Source organism: Bos mutus, chromosome 1, assembly GCF_027580195.1.
Source record: "Bos mutus isolate GX-2022 chromosome 1, NWIPB_WYAK_1.1, whole genome shotgun sequence".
In the NCBI taxonomy this organism is placed as follows: Eukaryota; Metazoa; Chordata; class Mammalia; order Artiodactyla; family Bovidae; genus Bos; species Bos mutus.
The window spans coordinates 41,300,962-41,317,932 of NC_091617.1; the positions used below are offsets into that span (position 1 = coordinate 41,300,962).

The 16,971-nt window shown below is 41.2% G+C and overlaps 1 protein-coding gene across 1 annotated transcript; it reads left to right on the forward strand.

Moving 5' to 3' along the window:
• Positions 1–1,081: 1,081 nt before the first annotated feature.
• On the forward strand, positions 1,082–2,068 carry LOC102274034 (olfactory receptor 5AC1). The gene has a single exon (XM_005905424.3). It carries the CDS (start codon positions 1,082–1,084, stop codon positions 2,066–2,068), a length of 987 nt encoding a protein of 328 aa, XP_005905486.3.
• Positions 2,069–16,971: the final 14,903 nt, after the last annotated feature.

Sequence of the window (16,971 nt, forward strand, 5' to 3'; positions counted from 1 at the left end):
CACAATCAAACAACATAATGGTAATGGTTGCTGCTGCTGCTGCTAAGTCGCTTCAGTCATGTCCGACTCTGTGCGACCCCATAGACGGCAGCCCACCAGGCTCTGCCATCCCTGGGATTCTCCAGGCAAGAACACCGGAGTGGGTTGCCATTTCCTTCTCCAATGCATGAAAGTGAAAAGTGAAAGTGAAGTTGCTCAGTCGTGTCCAACTCTTAGTGACCCCATGGACTGCAACCTACCATGCTCCTCCGTCCATGGGATTTTCCAGGCAAGAGTACTGGAGTGGGGTGCCATTTAGGACACAGCAAATATGAAATTTTAACTTACTGTATTACTACTTTACCCATTAATGTCTTAATAGGAAATGAAACATATCAGTAGTACAAAGGTATAGCTCATTTTTTTGGTTCAATAGAAAAGTTACAATTGAGTTTTTAAGAAAGAGTGAAAACACTAATGAACCTCAACAGTTCTCACTTTTTGGAGATTATAGACTAAAACATACTATATACTTTTTATTCTTAACTTTGTATATTTCACTGTGAATACATTCAATTTTAAGATATTAATGAGTGAAAGTTATGGACTAAGTCAAGTGGTGTTAACATCTTACTCTATAAACCTTTAAGTAAATGTATATATTTTTAAAACCTTTAAAAAACTCCTTCCTCCTCAAAATTCTTTATAATATACTTAATCCTCTTAGGGATTTCCCTGGTAGCTCAGACATTTAAGAATCTGACTGCAATGTAGGACACCTGCATTCAATCCCTGGGTCAGGAAGATACCCTGGAGAAGGGAATGGCTACTCATCCAGTATTCTTGCCTGGAGAATTCCATGGACAGAGGAGCCTGGTGGGGTATAGTCCATGGGCTCACAAAGAGTTGGAAATGACGGAGCGACTAATACTAACACTCTTAGGTGTGTTTTAAAAAAGAAAGACCCTATACCTTTATATTTGTTCAGTAAAGGGCATCTGAAATGTAGAAATATGAAATTGCAATCCAGTGTAAGTTTTCATGAACCTTGATTAATGTTTTTCCTTTCAATTCTCCACTGCAGTGATCAGCCTGAGTGGATATGATGGAGGCAAACAAGACTATGGTGACAGAATTTGTTCTCACAGGACTCACAGATCTCCCAGGGCTGAAGGTCCCCCTGTTCCTGGTGTTCCTGGTCATCTACCTCACCACCATGGTGGGCAACCTTGGGCTGATTTTTCTCATCTGGAAGGACCCCCATCTTCACACCCCCATGTATTCATTCCTGGGCAGCTTAGCCTTTGTAGATGCTTGTTCTTCATCTTCCGTGATTCCCAAAATGCTTGTCAACATCTTAGACAAGAGTCAAATGATGTCTCTCTTTGAGTGCATGGCCCAATACTATTTTTTTGGTTCCAGTGCCACCACAGAATGTTTCCTTCTGGTGGTGATGGCCTATGACCGCTATGCAGCCATATGCAGCCCCTTACTTTACCCAGTGGTGATGTCCAACGGACTCTGCACTTGCTTGATAAGTGCATCATATGCAGTTGGTTTTCTGCAACCTATAATACATGTAGGATTATTATCTAGATTAACTTTCTGCAGGTCTAATACAATACATCATTTCTACTGTGAAATCTTGCCACTTTTTACAATTTCTTGCACTGACCCATCTATTAATGCTTTGGTGCTTTTTATTTTTGTCGCTTTTATACAGGCTTTTACTTTTATGGGTATTATAGTCTCCTATACCTGTGTCCTCTTTGCCATCCTGAAAAAGAAGTCTGAAAAGGGCAGGAGCAAAGCCTTCTCCACGTGTGGTGCCCACCTGCCCTCTGTTTCCTTGTTCTATGGCACTCTCTTCTTCATGTATGTGCGTCCGGAGTCTGGCCAGGATCAATATCAGGATAAAATGTATTCACTGTTCTACACGATTATAATTCCCATGCTAAACCCCTTTATATATAGTCTAAGAAACAAGGAAGTTTTAGGTGCACTTAGAAAAATAATAAAAAAAATAAACATTTATTTAAAAAAATGTTCATTGTCTTTGCTTTTTACTCTCCTTTTACATAAAGTATAATAACTGGACCTGGGTTTTGCACACAGGGGCCAGCTAAGTAGTTGTTAAATCAATTAATAATAATATTTAGATTCTATATACTTGCCTTAGTTATAAGTGAACCTAGGTCCTCAAAATAACTGATGAACAGAGTAAGATATCACTGACTTGTTATTGGTTTAAATCCATTATGAATGAAACTGCAGTTCCCAAATCACTAAGCTTGAAATATGTATAAGGTCTTCTATTTCCAGATACACATGTTTTAAAATTTTTATGAACTTACATGCTTTTAAAGGAAGACTCAAGTCCACGTGAAATTTCTATTTATAAAGTACTCACACTCTCCAAAATAATTCCTGAGCACATAATTTTTCAAAACCTTCTCTTCAGTTAATACTTATAATGAAACTTGAGGTAGTTAAATGAACACATCTAAGAGTTTTAAGAGTAATTTTAAAAATTAAATTAGATTTGTATGTTATTCCTAAAAAGGTACAAAAATTAAGAAATGATAAAAATAGTTAATTTTCCTATAATTTAAAGCTTTTAACTTTTTAAAAGCTTTAAAAAACTTCTTTTTCTTAATTTATTAAGTAATCTTACTGAGTCCCTTTTCCTGACACACACATACTGAATGAATGAATTTGTATATGACTTTACTTTCAGTTTTCACTTTCATGCATTGGAGAAGGAAACAGCAACCCACTCCAGTGTTCTTGCCTGGAGAATCCCAGGGACGGGGGAGCCTGATGGGCTGCCGTCTATGGGATCTCACAGAGTTGGACACAAATGAAGCGACTTAGCAGCAGTAGCAGCAGCATAAATGCATGCATATATATATATATATATATATGGAATTGGCAGCTATACAAATAATAGGTATGTTGGACCAAATCATTATTGCATAACTTAAATGGAATTTTCTTTACAAAAGCTAAACATAGTCTCCAACTAGTCCTTTTGCCCTTTGCATCTTAACTTTGTAACATTTCGCCTTGTAAATATGTTAGTGAGAAATAAAGGAAATGATATCTCCATGAACATGACACATTCTCCTGACCCCTAGCCTATTAACTGATCTGAGGAAACAAGCAATTTGTTGGTCAGATACCCCAAAGCCCCAAGTGGGCAGACGGCCTTCAGTACAGTGTGTTTGGGATTTGTTTGCTCAGACCCTTGATCCTGTGATGCATCTGAGCTCTGCCTCTGCTATGAGGACTCATTCTAAGCAGCTTGCTCCCCATGGATGCAGAAGCTCTGTAGGAGTTCCTGTTTCCATCTCTTCACAGTCAGAGTGAAGTGAAGTCACTCAGTCGTGTCTGATTCTTTGAGACCCCATGAACTGTAGCCTACCATGCTCCTCCGTCCGTGGGATTCTCCAGACAAGAATACTGGAGTGGGTTGCCATTTTCTTCTCCAGGAGATCTTCCCAACCCAGGGATCGAACCCTGTCTCCCGCATTGCAGGCAGATGCTTTACCGTCTGAGCCACCAGGGAAGCTCATTCACAGTCAAAGCCTGTGGCAAAGCTTTCTTTTTTCTTAAGGGCCACACAGACTGTTTAGGTTTGGCCATTATGCAATTGCTGTATGTCAATAGATAGTCATTCTCCATATCCTTTATATCTTTAGTATTTCAGGCACTGTGGTGCTTGAGTCCATGCTTTTAATCACTACTCTTCTATATTACTGTAATGTCTTGTAAGAGGGGGAAGAAAATACCAGATGGGAGAGGAAAAAATAGCCAAATATGAATAAGGAGTAGTAAGTGTTTGCCTAAGAGTAAAGTAAGAAAGGTCTTGTAGGTCTTCATTGAACCATTCAACTTGAGCTTCTTCAGCGTTACTGGTCGGGGCATAGACTTGGATTACCGTGAGATTGAATGGTTTGCTTGGAAATAAACGGAGATCATTCTGTTGTTTCTGAGATTGCATCCAAGTACTGCATTTCAGACTCTTGTTGACTATGATGGCTACTCCATTTCTTCCAAGGGATTTCTGCCTACGGTAGTAGATATAATGGCCATCTGAGTTAAATTCACCCATTTTGGTCCATCTTAGGTCGCTGATTCCTAGAATCTTGATGTTCACTCTTGCCATCTCCTGTTTGACCACTTCTAGTTTGCCTGGATTCATGGACCTAGCATTCCAGGTTCCTATGCAATACTGCTCTTTACAGCATCTGACCTTGCTTCCATCACCAGTCACATGCACAACAGGGTGTTGTTTTTGTTCTGGCTCCATCCCTTCATTCTTTCTGGAGTTATTTCTCCACTGATCTCCAGTAGCATTTTGGGCACCTACTGACCTGGGGAATTCATCTTTCAGTGTCCTATCTTTTTGCCTTTTCATATTGTTCATGGGGTTCTCAAGGCAAGAATACTGAAGTGGTTTGCCATTCCCTTCTCCAGTGGACCACATTCTGTCAGACCTCTCCATTATGACCCATCTGTCTTGGGTGGCCCCACATGGCATTTCGTATTTTCAATGAGTTAGACAAGGCTGTGGTCCATGTGATCAGATTGGCAACTTGCCTGTGATTTCAAATCCTAAAGGATGATGCTGTGAAAGTGCTGAACTGAATATGTCAGCAAATTTGGAAAGCTCATCAGTGGCCACAGGACTGGAAAAGGTCAGTTTTCATTCCAATTCCAAAGAAAGGCAATGCCAAAGAATGCTCAATTGCACTAATATCACATGCTAGTAAAGTAATGCTCAAAATTCTCCAAGCCAGGCTTTAGCAATATGTGAACTGTGAATTTCCAGATGTTCAAGCTGGATTTAGAAAAAGCAGAGGAATCAGAGATCAAATTGCCAACATCCACTGGATCATCAAAAAAGCAAGAGAGTTCCAGAAAAACATCTATTTCTGCTTAATTGACTATGTCAAAGCCTTTGACTGCATGGATCACAATAAACTGTGGAAAATTCTGAAAGAGACGGGAATACCAGACCACCTGACCTGACTCTTGAGAAACCTATATGCAGTTCAGGAAGCAACAGTTAGAACTGGACATGGAACAACAGACTGGTTCCAAATAGGAAAAGTATGTCAAGGCTGTATATTGTCACCCTGCTTATTTAACTTCTATGCAGAGTACATTATGAGAAACGCTGGGCTGGAAGAAGCACAAGCTGGACTCAAGATTTCCAGGAGAAATATCAATAACCTCAGATATGCAGATGACACCACCTTTATGGGAGAAAGTGAAGAACTAAAGAGCTTCTTGATGAAAGTGAAAGAGAGTGAAAAAGTTGGCTTAAAGCTCAACATTCAGAAAACGAAGATCATGGCATCCAGTCCCATCACTTCATGGCAAATAGTTGGGGAAACAGTGAAAACAGTGTCAGATTTATTTTTTTGGGCTCCAAAATCACTGCAGATGGTGATTGCAGCCATGAAATTAAAAGATGCTTACACTTTAGAAGGAAAGTTATGACCAACCTAGACAGCATATTAAAAAGCAGAGACATTACTTTGTCAACAAAGTTACATCTTGTCAAAGCTATGGTTTTTCCAGTAGTCATGTATGGATGTGAGAATTGGACTATAAAGAAAGCTGAGTGCCGAAGAATTGATGCTTTTGAACTGTGGTGTTGGAGAAGACTCTTGAGAGTCCCTTGGACTGCAAGGAGATCCAATCAGTCCATCCTAAAGGAGATCAGTCCTAGGTGTTCATTGGAAGGACAGATGTTGAGGTTGAAACTCCAATATGACAGAGGTTGAGATGGTTGGATGGCATCACTGACTCAATGGACGTGGGTTTGAGTGGACTCCGGGAGTTGGTGATGGACAGGGAGGCCTGGTGTGCTGCGGTTCATGGGATCGCAGAGTTGGACACGAGTGAGTGACTTCACTGACTAACTAAAATAGGAAAACAGAATGATGATGCTAATGGCTGAAGAGGCACAGGGAAGGAGATGGAGCTGGCCAAATCTCAACTGCATTTTTCATGTAACGCTTGTCCTTGTACTAAGAGAGTGGCAGTGAGCCTCAGATCTTGCTTCCTGACTTCATCTTTCTTTGTGAAAGTTTAGGTCACTATGCTAGGTTTTCCGTAGGATCTTGTGCACTCTTTGCAGAAACTTATCTTACATGGTTTTCTGTTCCATGTCAAAGATGGTTTGGAATCCACCCAATACCTGTAATAATCCATGAGTACTGGGCATTTCAGGTAACCCTCAATTCAGTTTACAGCATATCATAAAAAGGAATAATTTTTGATGTATCAGATCCTGTTGATAAGTTACAGAACCAGGAAATATATGCATGTCATCAACCAGGTCTTGAATATTTTCTTCTTCCTCACCCAGAGAATACAGACAGTGACCCAGAGAATACAGACAGTGATTCTCACTCTTGGTTATCAACCCAAACCAAACAAATTAGAATTTGTAGAGGGGTTCTCTGCAATTGTAGTTTTATAAACCTCTTGAAGTGATTCTAATGTATAGCCAGTGTTGATAATGACTGGAAACAAGTCTTCTACGAGACTTGACAAGCCTTCTGTGAAAATAGATGATTCAGTTCAGTTCAGTTCAGTTGCTCAGTCATGTCCGACTCTTTGCGACCTCATGAATCACAGCACGCCAGGCCTCCCTGTCCATCACCAGCTCCTGGAGTTCACTCAGACTCATGTCCATCGAGTCAGTGATACCATCCAGCCATCTCATCCTCTGTCGTTCCCTTCTCCTCCTGCCCCCAATCCCTCCCAGCATCAGAGTCTTTTCCAATGAGTCAACTCTTTGCATGAGGTGGCCAAAGTACTGCAGTTTCAGCTTTAGCATCATTCCTTCCAAAGAAATCCCAGGGTTGATCTCCTTCAGAATGGACTGGTTGGATCTCCTTGCAGTCCAAGGGACTCTCAAGAGTCTTCTCCAACACCACAGCTCAAAAGCATCAATTCTTCGGCAGCTTTCTTCACAGTCCAACTTTCACATCCGTACATGACCACTGGAAAAACCATAGCCTTGACTAGACGGACCTTTATTTGCAAAGTGATGTCTCTGCTTTTGAATATGCTATCTAGGTTGGTCATAACTTTTCTTCCAAGGACTAAGCATCTTTTAATTTCATGGCTGCAGTCACCATCTGCAGTGATTTTGGAGCCCCCCAAAATAAAGTCTGACACTTTTTCCACTGTTTCCCCATCTATTTCCCATGAAGTGATGGGACCAGATGCCATGATCTTCGTTTTTTGAATGTTGAGCTTTAAGTCAACTTTTTCACTCTCCACTTTCACTTTCATTAAGAGGCTTTTTAGTGATTATCAGTTCACAAAAAGCATCCTGCAATTATTCCCTAAGAAATTCTTTTCTTGCCTTATTAGCGTCTCATATTTAGGCAGGTACTTAAATTTTAGCTGGACAGTTCTCCATTTTCTGTCTATATTGCTGCTGTTGCTGCTGCTAAGTCGCTTCATTCGTGTCCGACTCTGTGTGACAGCATAGACAGCAACCCACCATGCTTCTCTGTCCATGGGATTCTCCAGGCAAGAATACTGGAGTGGGTTGCCATTTCCTTCTCCAATGCATGCATGCACTCATGCTAAGTCGCTTCAGTCCTGTCCAACTCTGTGCGACCCTATGGACAGCAGCCCACCAGGCTCCTCTGTCCATGGGATTCTCTAGGCAAGAATTCTGGAGTGGGTTGGCATTTCCTTCTCCATCTGTCCATATTATTAGGTATTAAAATCAATCTGCTGAATATCAGCTAAACTATTATAAAATGTCTACTAGGTATGTAATTTATATAGTTGGAGTGCATAGCCTCTATATAATATTTAATTTGGTCACTTAAGTAGAAGAGGAGACAATAAGGTAGAGATTTTCACTTGATTTTGTCATTGTCAAACTTGGATGACCATGAGTTCACAGTTTTTAGATTCAGCAGATCATTCTGGGCTGGGCCTGAGGTTTTTCATCATTTAGAAGCATCTCATGTGATTCTGATGAATCTGAAGGCATTAGACCACATTTTGAAAGTCAAATTATTCATATTGCTCAATCATCCAAGGCCACTAAGTTGGGGTCTGAATTCTGATTTCTTCCTAATAGGAAAGCCTACCTACTATGATCTGAATGTGTGCATCACCTCAGCATACATATGTTGAAACACCAGGCCCCAAAGATGATGGCTTCCCTGGTGGCTCAGATGGCAAAGAATATGCCTGCAATGCTGGAGACCAGAGTTTGATCCCTGGGAAGGAAGATCCTCTGGAGAAGGGAATGACTACCCACTCCAGTATTCTTACCTGGAGAATTCCATGGACAGAAGAGTCTGGCAGGCTATTGGCCATGGGGTTGCAAAGAATCAGACACAACTGAGTGACTTTCACTAGTCACTTGCCAAAGATGATGGTAGTAAGAGGCAGGGCTTTTCAGTTCAGTTGCTCAGTAATGTCCGACTCTTTTCGACCCCATGGACTGCAGCACGCCAGGCCTCTCTGTCCATCGCCAACTCCTGGAAGTCACTCAAACCCAAGTCCATGGAGTCGGTGATGACATCCAACCATCTCATCCTCTGTTGTCACTTCTCCTCCCGTCTTCAATCTTTCCCAGCATCAGGGTCTTTTCAAATGAGTCAGTTCTTTGCATCAGGTGGCCAAACTATTGGAGTTTCAGCTCCAGTATCGATCCTTTCAATGAATATTCAGAAGGGCTTTTGAAGTTGCTTAATCCATGTGGAGGAGCCACATGAATGGGATGAGAGTCTTATAAAAGTGCTTTCAGAGACATCCCTGCCTTTATTCTCCAGGTGAGGACACAGTGAGAATGAGTAGGCTTATAACCAGGGGAAGGGTTTTCACCAGAACTTGGTCATTCTGGCACTTTGATTTGGACTTCCCCACCTCCAGTAATGTGAGAAATAAATTTCTGCTGTTCATAAGCTATCCGGTCTAGATAGTCTGCTTTTATGGCAGCCTGGACTACCCTGGTGGATCAGACAGTAAAAGTGCCTGCCTACAGTGCAGGAGACCCGGGTTCGATAGGGAACCCAGGTCAGGGAGATTCCCTGGAGAAGGAAATGGCATCCCACTCAAGTAGTCTTGCATGGAAAATCCTATGGATGGAGAAGCCTGGTAGGCTACAGTCCATGGGGTCACAAAGAGTCAGATATGACTGAGCGACTTCTCTTTCACTTAAATGGACTAAGACACTACCTCATATTTAATTATTACTTCAAGTCTTTCAAAGTGTGTTCATCTGAATCATCTTAATTGATAATGAGCTGGTATTTCCTCCATTTACAAATCAGGCAGCCTGGAGCAGTGGAAAAGCAGAGGATGTCAAATCAGAAGACCTATTTTCTTTTCCTGAAGCTCAGATGAGGTTAAAAGTGATTACAAGAATCTCCATTAAATCTGCTAGTGCACAGAGAAAAGAAAGAATGAGTGTTTAATGCAAACTCAGTAGACAGTGCCTTAATTTCTTCATGTGTACAATGAGTATAACAATATGCACTTGTGATGATACTATACATAGGAAATCCTAAAGGTGCAACCAGAAAACTGTTGGAGTTAATCAATGAATTTAGTAAAGCTGCAGAATACAAAATCAATACGCAGAACTCGTTAGCATTCCTATATACCAACAATGAAAGACTGGGAAAAGAAATTAAGAAAAAGAATCCCATTCAACACTGCAACAAAATAATAAAGTACCAGGAATAAGCCTACCTAAGGAGACATAAGACCTGTATGCAGGCAACTGTGACACTGATGAAAGCAATCCAAGGTGACACAAATGGAGAGCTACAACATGCTCTTGGATTAGAAGAATCAATATTATGAAAGTGACTATACCACCCAAAGCAATCTACAGGTTCAGTGCAATCTCTATCAAAACACCAATGGTATTTTTCACAGAACTAGAACAAAAAATCTTAAAATTTGTATGGAAACTCAAAAGATCCCGAATAGCCAAAGCAATCTTGAGAAAGAAAAACAGAGCTGGAGGAATCAACCTTCCTGACTTTATACTATAAAGCTACAGTAAACAAATTTTTATAGCTCTTGGTAGTTTTACATGTTTGCCAAACACATATAGGTCAGGCAGTTTTCATTCAATTCAAAAGAAAGGCAATGCAAAGAATGCTCAATTGCACTAATATCACATGCTAGTAAAGTAATGCTCAAAATTCTCCAAGCCAGGCTTTAGCAATATGTGAACTGTGAATTTCCAGATGTTCAAGCTGGATTTAGAAAAAGCAGAGGAATCAGAGATCAAATTGCCAACATCCACTGGATCATCAAAAAAGCAAGAGAGTTCCAGAAAAACATCTATTTCTGCTTAATTGACTATGTCAAAGCCTTTGACTGCATGGATCACAATAAACTGTGGAAAATTCTGAAAGAGACGGGAATACCAGACCACCTGACCTGACTCTTGAGAAACCTATATGCAGTTCAGGAAGCAACAGTTAGAACTGGACATGGAACAACAGACTGGTTCCAAATAGGAAAAGTATGTCAAGGCTGTATATTGTCACCCTGCTTATTTAACTTCTATGCAGAGTACATTATGAGAAACGCTGGGCTGGAAGAAGCACAAGCTGGACTCAAGATTTCCAGGAGAAATATCAATAACCTCAGATATGCAGATGACACCACCTTTATGGGAGAAAGTGAAGAACTAAAGAGCTTCTTGATGAAAGTGAAAGAGAGTGAAAAAGTTGGCTTAAAGCTCAACATTCAGAAAACGAAGATCATGGCATCCAGTCCCATCACTTCATGGCAAATAGTTGGGGAAACAGTGAAAACAGTGTCAGATTTATTTTTTTGGGCTCCAAAATCACTGCAGATGGTGATTGCAGCCATGAAATTAAAAGATGCTTACACTTTAGAAGGAAAGTTATGACCAACCTAGACAGCATATTAAAAAGCAGAGACATTACTTTGTCAACAAAGTTACATCTTGTCAAAGCTATGGTTTTTCCAGTAGTCATGTATGGATGTGAGAATTGGACTATAAAGAAAGCTGAGTGCCGAAGAATTGATGCTTTTGAACTGTGGTGTTGGAGAAGACTCTTGAGAGTCCCTTGGACTGCAAGGAGATCCAATCAGTCCATCCTAAAGGAGATCAGTCCTAGGTGTTCATTGGAAGGACAGATGTTGAGGTTGAAACTCCAATAGTTTGACCACCTGATGTGAAGTGCTGACTCATTGGAAAAGTCCCTGATGCTGGCAAAGATTGAGGGCGGGAGGAGAAGGGGATGACAGAGGTTGAGATGGTTGGATGGCATCACTGACTCAATGGACGTGGGTTTGAGTGGACTCCGGGAGTTGGTGATGGACAGGGAGGCCTGGTGTGCTGCGGTTCATGGGATCGCAGAGTTGGACACGAGTGAGTGACTTCACTGACTAACTAAAATAGGAAAACAGAATGATGATGCTAATGGCTGAAGAGGCACAGGGAAGGAGATGGAGCTGGCCAAATCTCAACTGCATTTTTCATGTAACGCTTGTCCTTGTACTAAGAGAGTGGCAGTGAGCCTCAGATCTTGCTTCCTGACTTCATCTTTCTTTGTGAAAGTTTAGGTCACTATGCTAGGTTTTCCGTAGGATCTTGTGCACTCTTTGCAGAAACTTATCTTACATGGTTTTCTGTTCCATGTCAAAGATGGTTTGGAATCCACCCAATACCTGTAATAATCCATGAGTACTGGGCATTTCAGGTAACCCTCAATTCAGTTTACAGCATATCATAAAAAGGAATAATTTTTGATGTATCAGATCCTGTTGATAAGTTACAGAACCAGGAAATATATGCATGTCATCAACCAGGTCTTGAATATTTTCTTCTTCCTCACCCAGAGAATACAGACAGTGACCCAGAGAATACAGACAGTGATTCTCACTCTTGGTTATCAACCCAAACCAAACAAATTAGAATTTGTAGAGGGGTTCTCTGCAATTGTAGTTTTATAAACCTCTTGAAGTGATTCTAATGTATAGCCAGTGTTGATAATGACTGGAAACAAGTCTTCTACGAGACTTGACAAGCCTTCTGTGAAAATAGATGATTCAGTTCAGTTCAGTTCAGTTGCTCAGTCATGTCCGACTCTTTGCGACCTCATGAATCACAGCACGCCAGGCCTCCCTGTCCATCACCAGCTCCTGGAGTTCACTCAGACTCATGTCCATCGAGTCAGTGATACCATCCAGCCATCTCATCCTCTGTCGTTCCCTTCTCCTCCTGCCCCCAATCCCTCCCAGCATCAGAGTCTTTTCCAATGAGTCAACTCTTTGCATGAGGTGGCCAAAGTACTGCAGTTTCAGCTTTAGCATCATTCCTTCCAAAGAAATCCCAGGGTTGATCTCCTTCAGAATGGACTGGTTGGATCTCCTTGCAGTCCAAGGGACTCTCAAGAGTCTTCTCAACACCACAGCTCAAAAGCATCAATTCTTGGCAGCTTTCTTCACAGTCCAACTTTCACATCCATACATGACCACTGGAAAAACCATAGCCTTGACTAGACGGACCTTTATTTGCAAAGTGATGTCTCTGCTTTTGAATATGCTGTCTAGGTTGGTCATAACTTTTCTTCAAGGACTAAGCATCTTTTAATTTCATGGCTGCAGTCACCATCTGCAGTGATTTTGGAGCCCCCAAAATAAAGTCTGACACTTTTTCCACTGTTTCCCCATCTATTTCCCATGAAGTGATGGGACCAGATGCCATGATCTTCGTTTTTTTGAATGTTGAGCTTTAAGTCAACTTTTTCACTCTCCACTTTCACTTTCATTAAGAGGCTTTTTAGTGATTATCAGTTCACAAAAAGCATCCTGCAATTATTCCCTAAGAAATTCTTTTCTTGCCTTATTAGCGTCTCATATTTAGGCAGGTACTTAAATTTTAGCTGGACAGTTCTCCATTTTCTGTCTATATTGCTGCTGTTGCTGCTGCTAAGTCGCTTCATTCGTGTCCGACTCTGTGTGACAGCATAGACAGCAACCCACCATGCTTCTCTGTCCATGGGATTCTCCAGGCAAGAATACTGGAGTGGGTTGCCATTTCCTTCTCAATGCATGCATGCACTCATGCTAAGTCGCTTCAGTCCTGTCCAACTCTGTGCGACCCTATGGACAGCAGCCCACCAGGCTCCTCTGTCCATGGGATTCTCTAGGCAAGAATTCTGGAGTGGGTTGGCATTTCCTTCTCCATCTGTCCATATTATTAGGTATTAAAATCAATCTGCTGAATATCAGCTAAACTATTATAAAATGTCTACTAGGTATGTAATTTATATAGTTGGAGTGCATAGCCTCTATATAATATTTAATTTGGTCACTTAAGTAGAAGAGGAGACAATAAGGTAGAGATTTTCACTTGATTTTGTCATTGTCAAACTTGGATGACCATGAGTTCACAGTTTTTAGATTCAGCAGATCATTCTGGGCTGGGCCTGAGGTTTTTCATCATTTAGAAGCATCTCATGTGATTCTGATGAATCTGAAGGCATTAGACCACATTTTGAAAGTCAAATTATTCATATTGCTCAATCATCCAAGGCCACTAAGTTGGGGTCTGAATTCTGATTTCTTCCTAATAGGAAAGCCTACCTACTATGATCTGAATGTGTGCATCACCTCAGCATACATATGTTGAAACACCAGGCCCCAAAGATGATGGCTTCCCTGGTGGCTCAGATGGCAAAGAATATGCCTGCAATGCTGGAGACCAGAGTTTGATCCCTGGGAAGGAAGATCCTCTGGAGAAGGGAATGACTACCCACTCCAGTATTCTTACCTGGAGAATTCCATGGACAGAAGAGTCTGGCAGGCTATTGGCCATGGGGTTGCAAAGAATCAGACACAACTGAGTGACTTTCACTAGTCACTTGCCAAAGATGATGGTAGTAAGAGGCAGGGCTTTTCAGTTCAGTTGCTCAGTAATGTCCGACTCTTTTCGACCCCATGGACTGCAGCACGCCAGGCCTCTCTGTCCATCGCCAACTCCTGGAAGTCACTCAAACCCAAGTCCATGGAGTCGGTGATGACATCCAACCATCTCATCCTCTGTTGTCACTTCTCCTCCCGTCTTCAATCTTTCCCAGCATCAGGGTCTTTTCAAATGAGTCAGTTCTTTGCATCAGGTGGCCAAACTATTGGAGTTTCAGCTCCAGTATCGATCCTTTCAATGAATATTCAGAAGGGCTTTTGGAAGTTGCTTAATCCATGTGGAGGAGCCACATGAATGGGATGAGAGTCTTATAAAAGTGCTTTCAGAGACATCCCTGCCTTTATTCTCCAGGTGAGGACACAGTGAGAATGAGTAGGCTTATAACCAGGGGAAGGGTTTTCACCAGAACTTGGTCATTCTGGCACTTTGATTTGGACTTCCCCACCTCCAGTAATGTGAGAAATAAATTTCTGCTGTTCATAAGCTATCCGGTCTAGATAGTCTGCTTTTATGGCAGCCTGGACTACCCTGGTGGATCAGACAGTAAAAGTGCCTGCCTACAGTGCAGGAGACCCGGGTTCGATAGGGAACCCAGGTCAGGGGAGATTCCCTGGAAGGAAATGGCATCCCACTCAAGTAGTCTTGCATGGAAAATCCTATGGATGGAGAAGCCTGGTAGGCTACAGTCCATGGGGTCACAAAGAGTCAGATATGACTGAGCGACTTCTCTTTCACTTAAATGGACTAAGACACTACCTCATATTTAATTATTACTTCAAGTCTTTCAAAGTGTGTTCATCTGAATCATCTTAATTGATAATGAGCTGGTATTTCCTCCATTTACAAATCAGGCAGCCTGGAGCAGTGGAAAAGCAGAGGATGTCAAATCAGAAGACCTATTTTCTTTTTCCTGAAGCTCAGATGAGGTTAAAAGTGATTACAAGAATCTCCATTAAATCTGCTAGTGCACAGAGAAAAGAAAGAATGAGTGTTTAATGCAAACTCAGTAGACAGTGCCTTAATTTCTTCATGTGTACAATGAGTATAACAATATGCACTTGTGATGATACTATACATAGGAAATCCTAAAGGTGCAACCAGAAAACTGTTGGAGTTAATCAATGAATTTAGTAAAGCTGCAGAATACAAAATCAATACGCAGAACTCGCTAGCATTCCTATATACCAACAATGAAAGACTGGGAAAAGAAATTAAGAAAAGAATCCCATTCAACAGTGCAACAAAAATAATAAAGTACCAGGAATAAGCCTACCTAAGGAGACATAAGACCTGTATGCAGGCAACTGTGACACTGATGAAAGCAATCCAAGGTGACACAAATGGAGAGCTACAACATGCTCTTGGATTAGAAGAATCAATATTATGAAAGTGACTATACCACCCAAAGCAATCTACAGGTTCAGTGCAATCTCTATCAAAACACCAATGGTATTTTTCACAGAACTAGAACAAAAAATCTTAAAATTTGTATGGAAACTCAAAAGATCCCGAATAGCCAAAGCAATCTTGAGAAAGAAAAACAGAGCTGGAGGAATCAACCTTCCTGACTTTATACTATAAAGCTACAGTAAACAAATTTTTATAGCTCTTGGTAGTTTTACATGTTTGCCAAACACATATAGGTCAGGCATATATCTTGCCAAGCTTAATATAAATAATATGATTATGTGAGTATTCATAATTATAGCTTTTTATAATAATGATGTAGCCAAGGGAACAACCCAAAAGTTTCTCAAGCTAATAACAAGACAATATGAATAATATATTATTTAGCTGAACTTATTTTTGAAAAATTATGTGCAGCACTACCTTAATATTATTTGTATATAGAAATGTTTATACCAATTATATATATATAAGTATCTATATCAGATCAGATCAGATCAGATCAGTCGCTCAGTCGTGTCCGACTCTTTGCGACCCCATGAATCACAGCACACCAGGCCTCCCTGTCCATCACCAACTCCCAGAGTTAACTGAGACTCACGTCCATCGAGTCAGTGATGCCATCCAGCCATCTCATCCTCTGTCGTTCCCTTCTCCTCTTGTCCCCAATCCCTCCCAGCATCAGAGTCTTTTCCAATGAGTCAACTCTTCGCATGAGGTGGCCAAAGTACTGGAGTTTCAGCTTTAGCATCATTCCCTCCAAAGAAATCCCAGGGCTGATCTCCTTCAGAATGGACTGGTTGGATCTCCTTGCAGTCCGAGGGACTCTCAAGAGTCTTCTCCAACACCACAGTTCAAAAGCATCAATTCTTTGGCGCTCAGCCTTCTTCACAGCAACGAACAAAGCTAGTAGAGGTGATAGAATTCCAGTTGAGCTATTCCAAATCCTGAAAGATGATGCTATGAAAGTGCTGCAGTCAATATGCCAGCAAATTAGGAAAACTCAGCAGTGGCCACAGGACTGAAAAAGGTCAGTTTTCATTCCAATCCCAAAGAAAGGCAATGCCAAAGAATGCTCAAACTACCGCACAATTGCACTCATCTCACACGCTAGTAAAATAATGCTCAAAATTCTCCAAGCCAGGCTTCAGCAATATGTGAACCATGAACTTCCTGATGTTCAAGCTGGTTTTAGAAAAGGCAGAGGAACCAGAGATCAAATTGCCAATATCCGCTGGATCATGGAAAAAGCAAGAGAGTTCCAGAAAAACATCTATTTCTGCTTTATTGACTATGCCAAAGCCTTTGACTGTGTGGATCACAATAAACTGTGGAAAACTCTTCAAGAGATGGGAATAGCAGACCACCTGATCTGCCTCTTGAGAAATCTGTATGCAGGTCAGGAAGCAACAGTTAGAACTGGACATGGAACAACAGACTGGTTCCAAATAGGAAAAGGAGTACGTCAAGGCTGTATATTGTCACCCTGCTTATTTAACTTCTATGCAGAGTACATCATGAGAAACGCTGGACTGGAAGAAACACAAGTTGGAATCAAGATTGCTGGAAGAAATATCAATAACCTCAGATATGCAGATGACACCACCCTTATG

Bases quoted from the DNA above. Each gene is read 5' to 3' on its own strand.
- LOC102274034 (XM_005905424.3), top strand. From the start codon at position 1,082: ATGATGGAGGCAAACAAGACTATGGTGACAGAATTTGTTCTCACAGGA.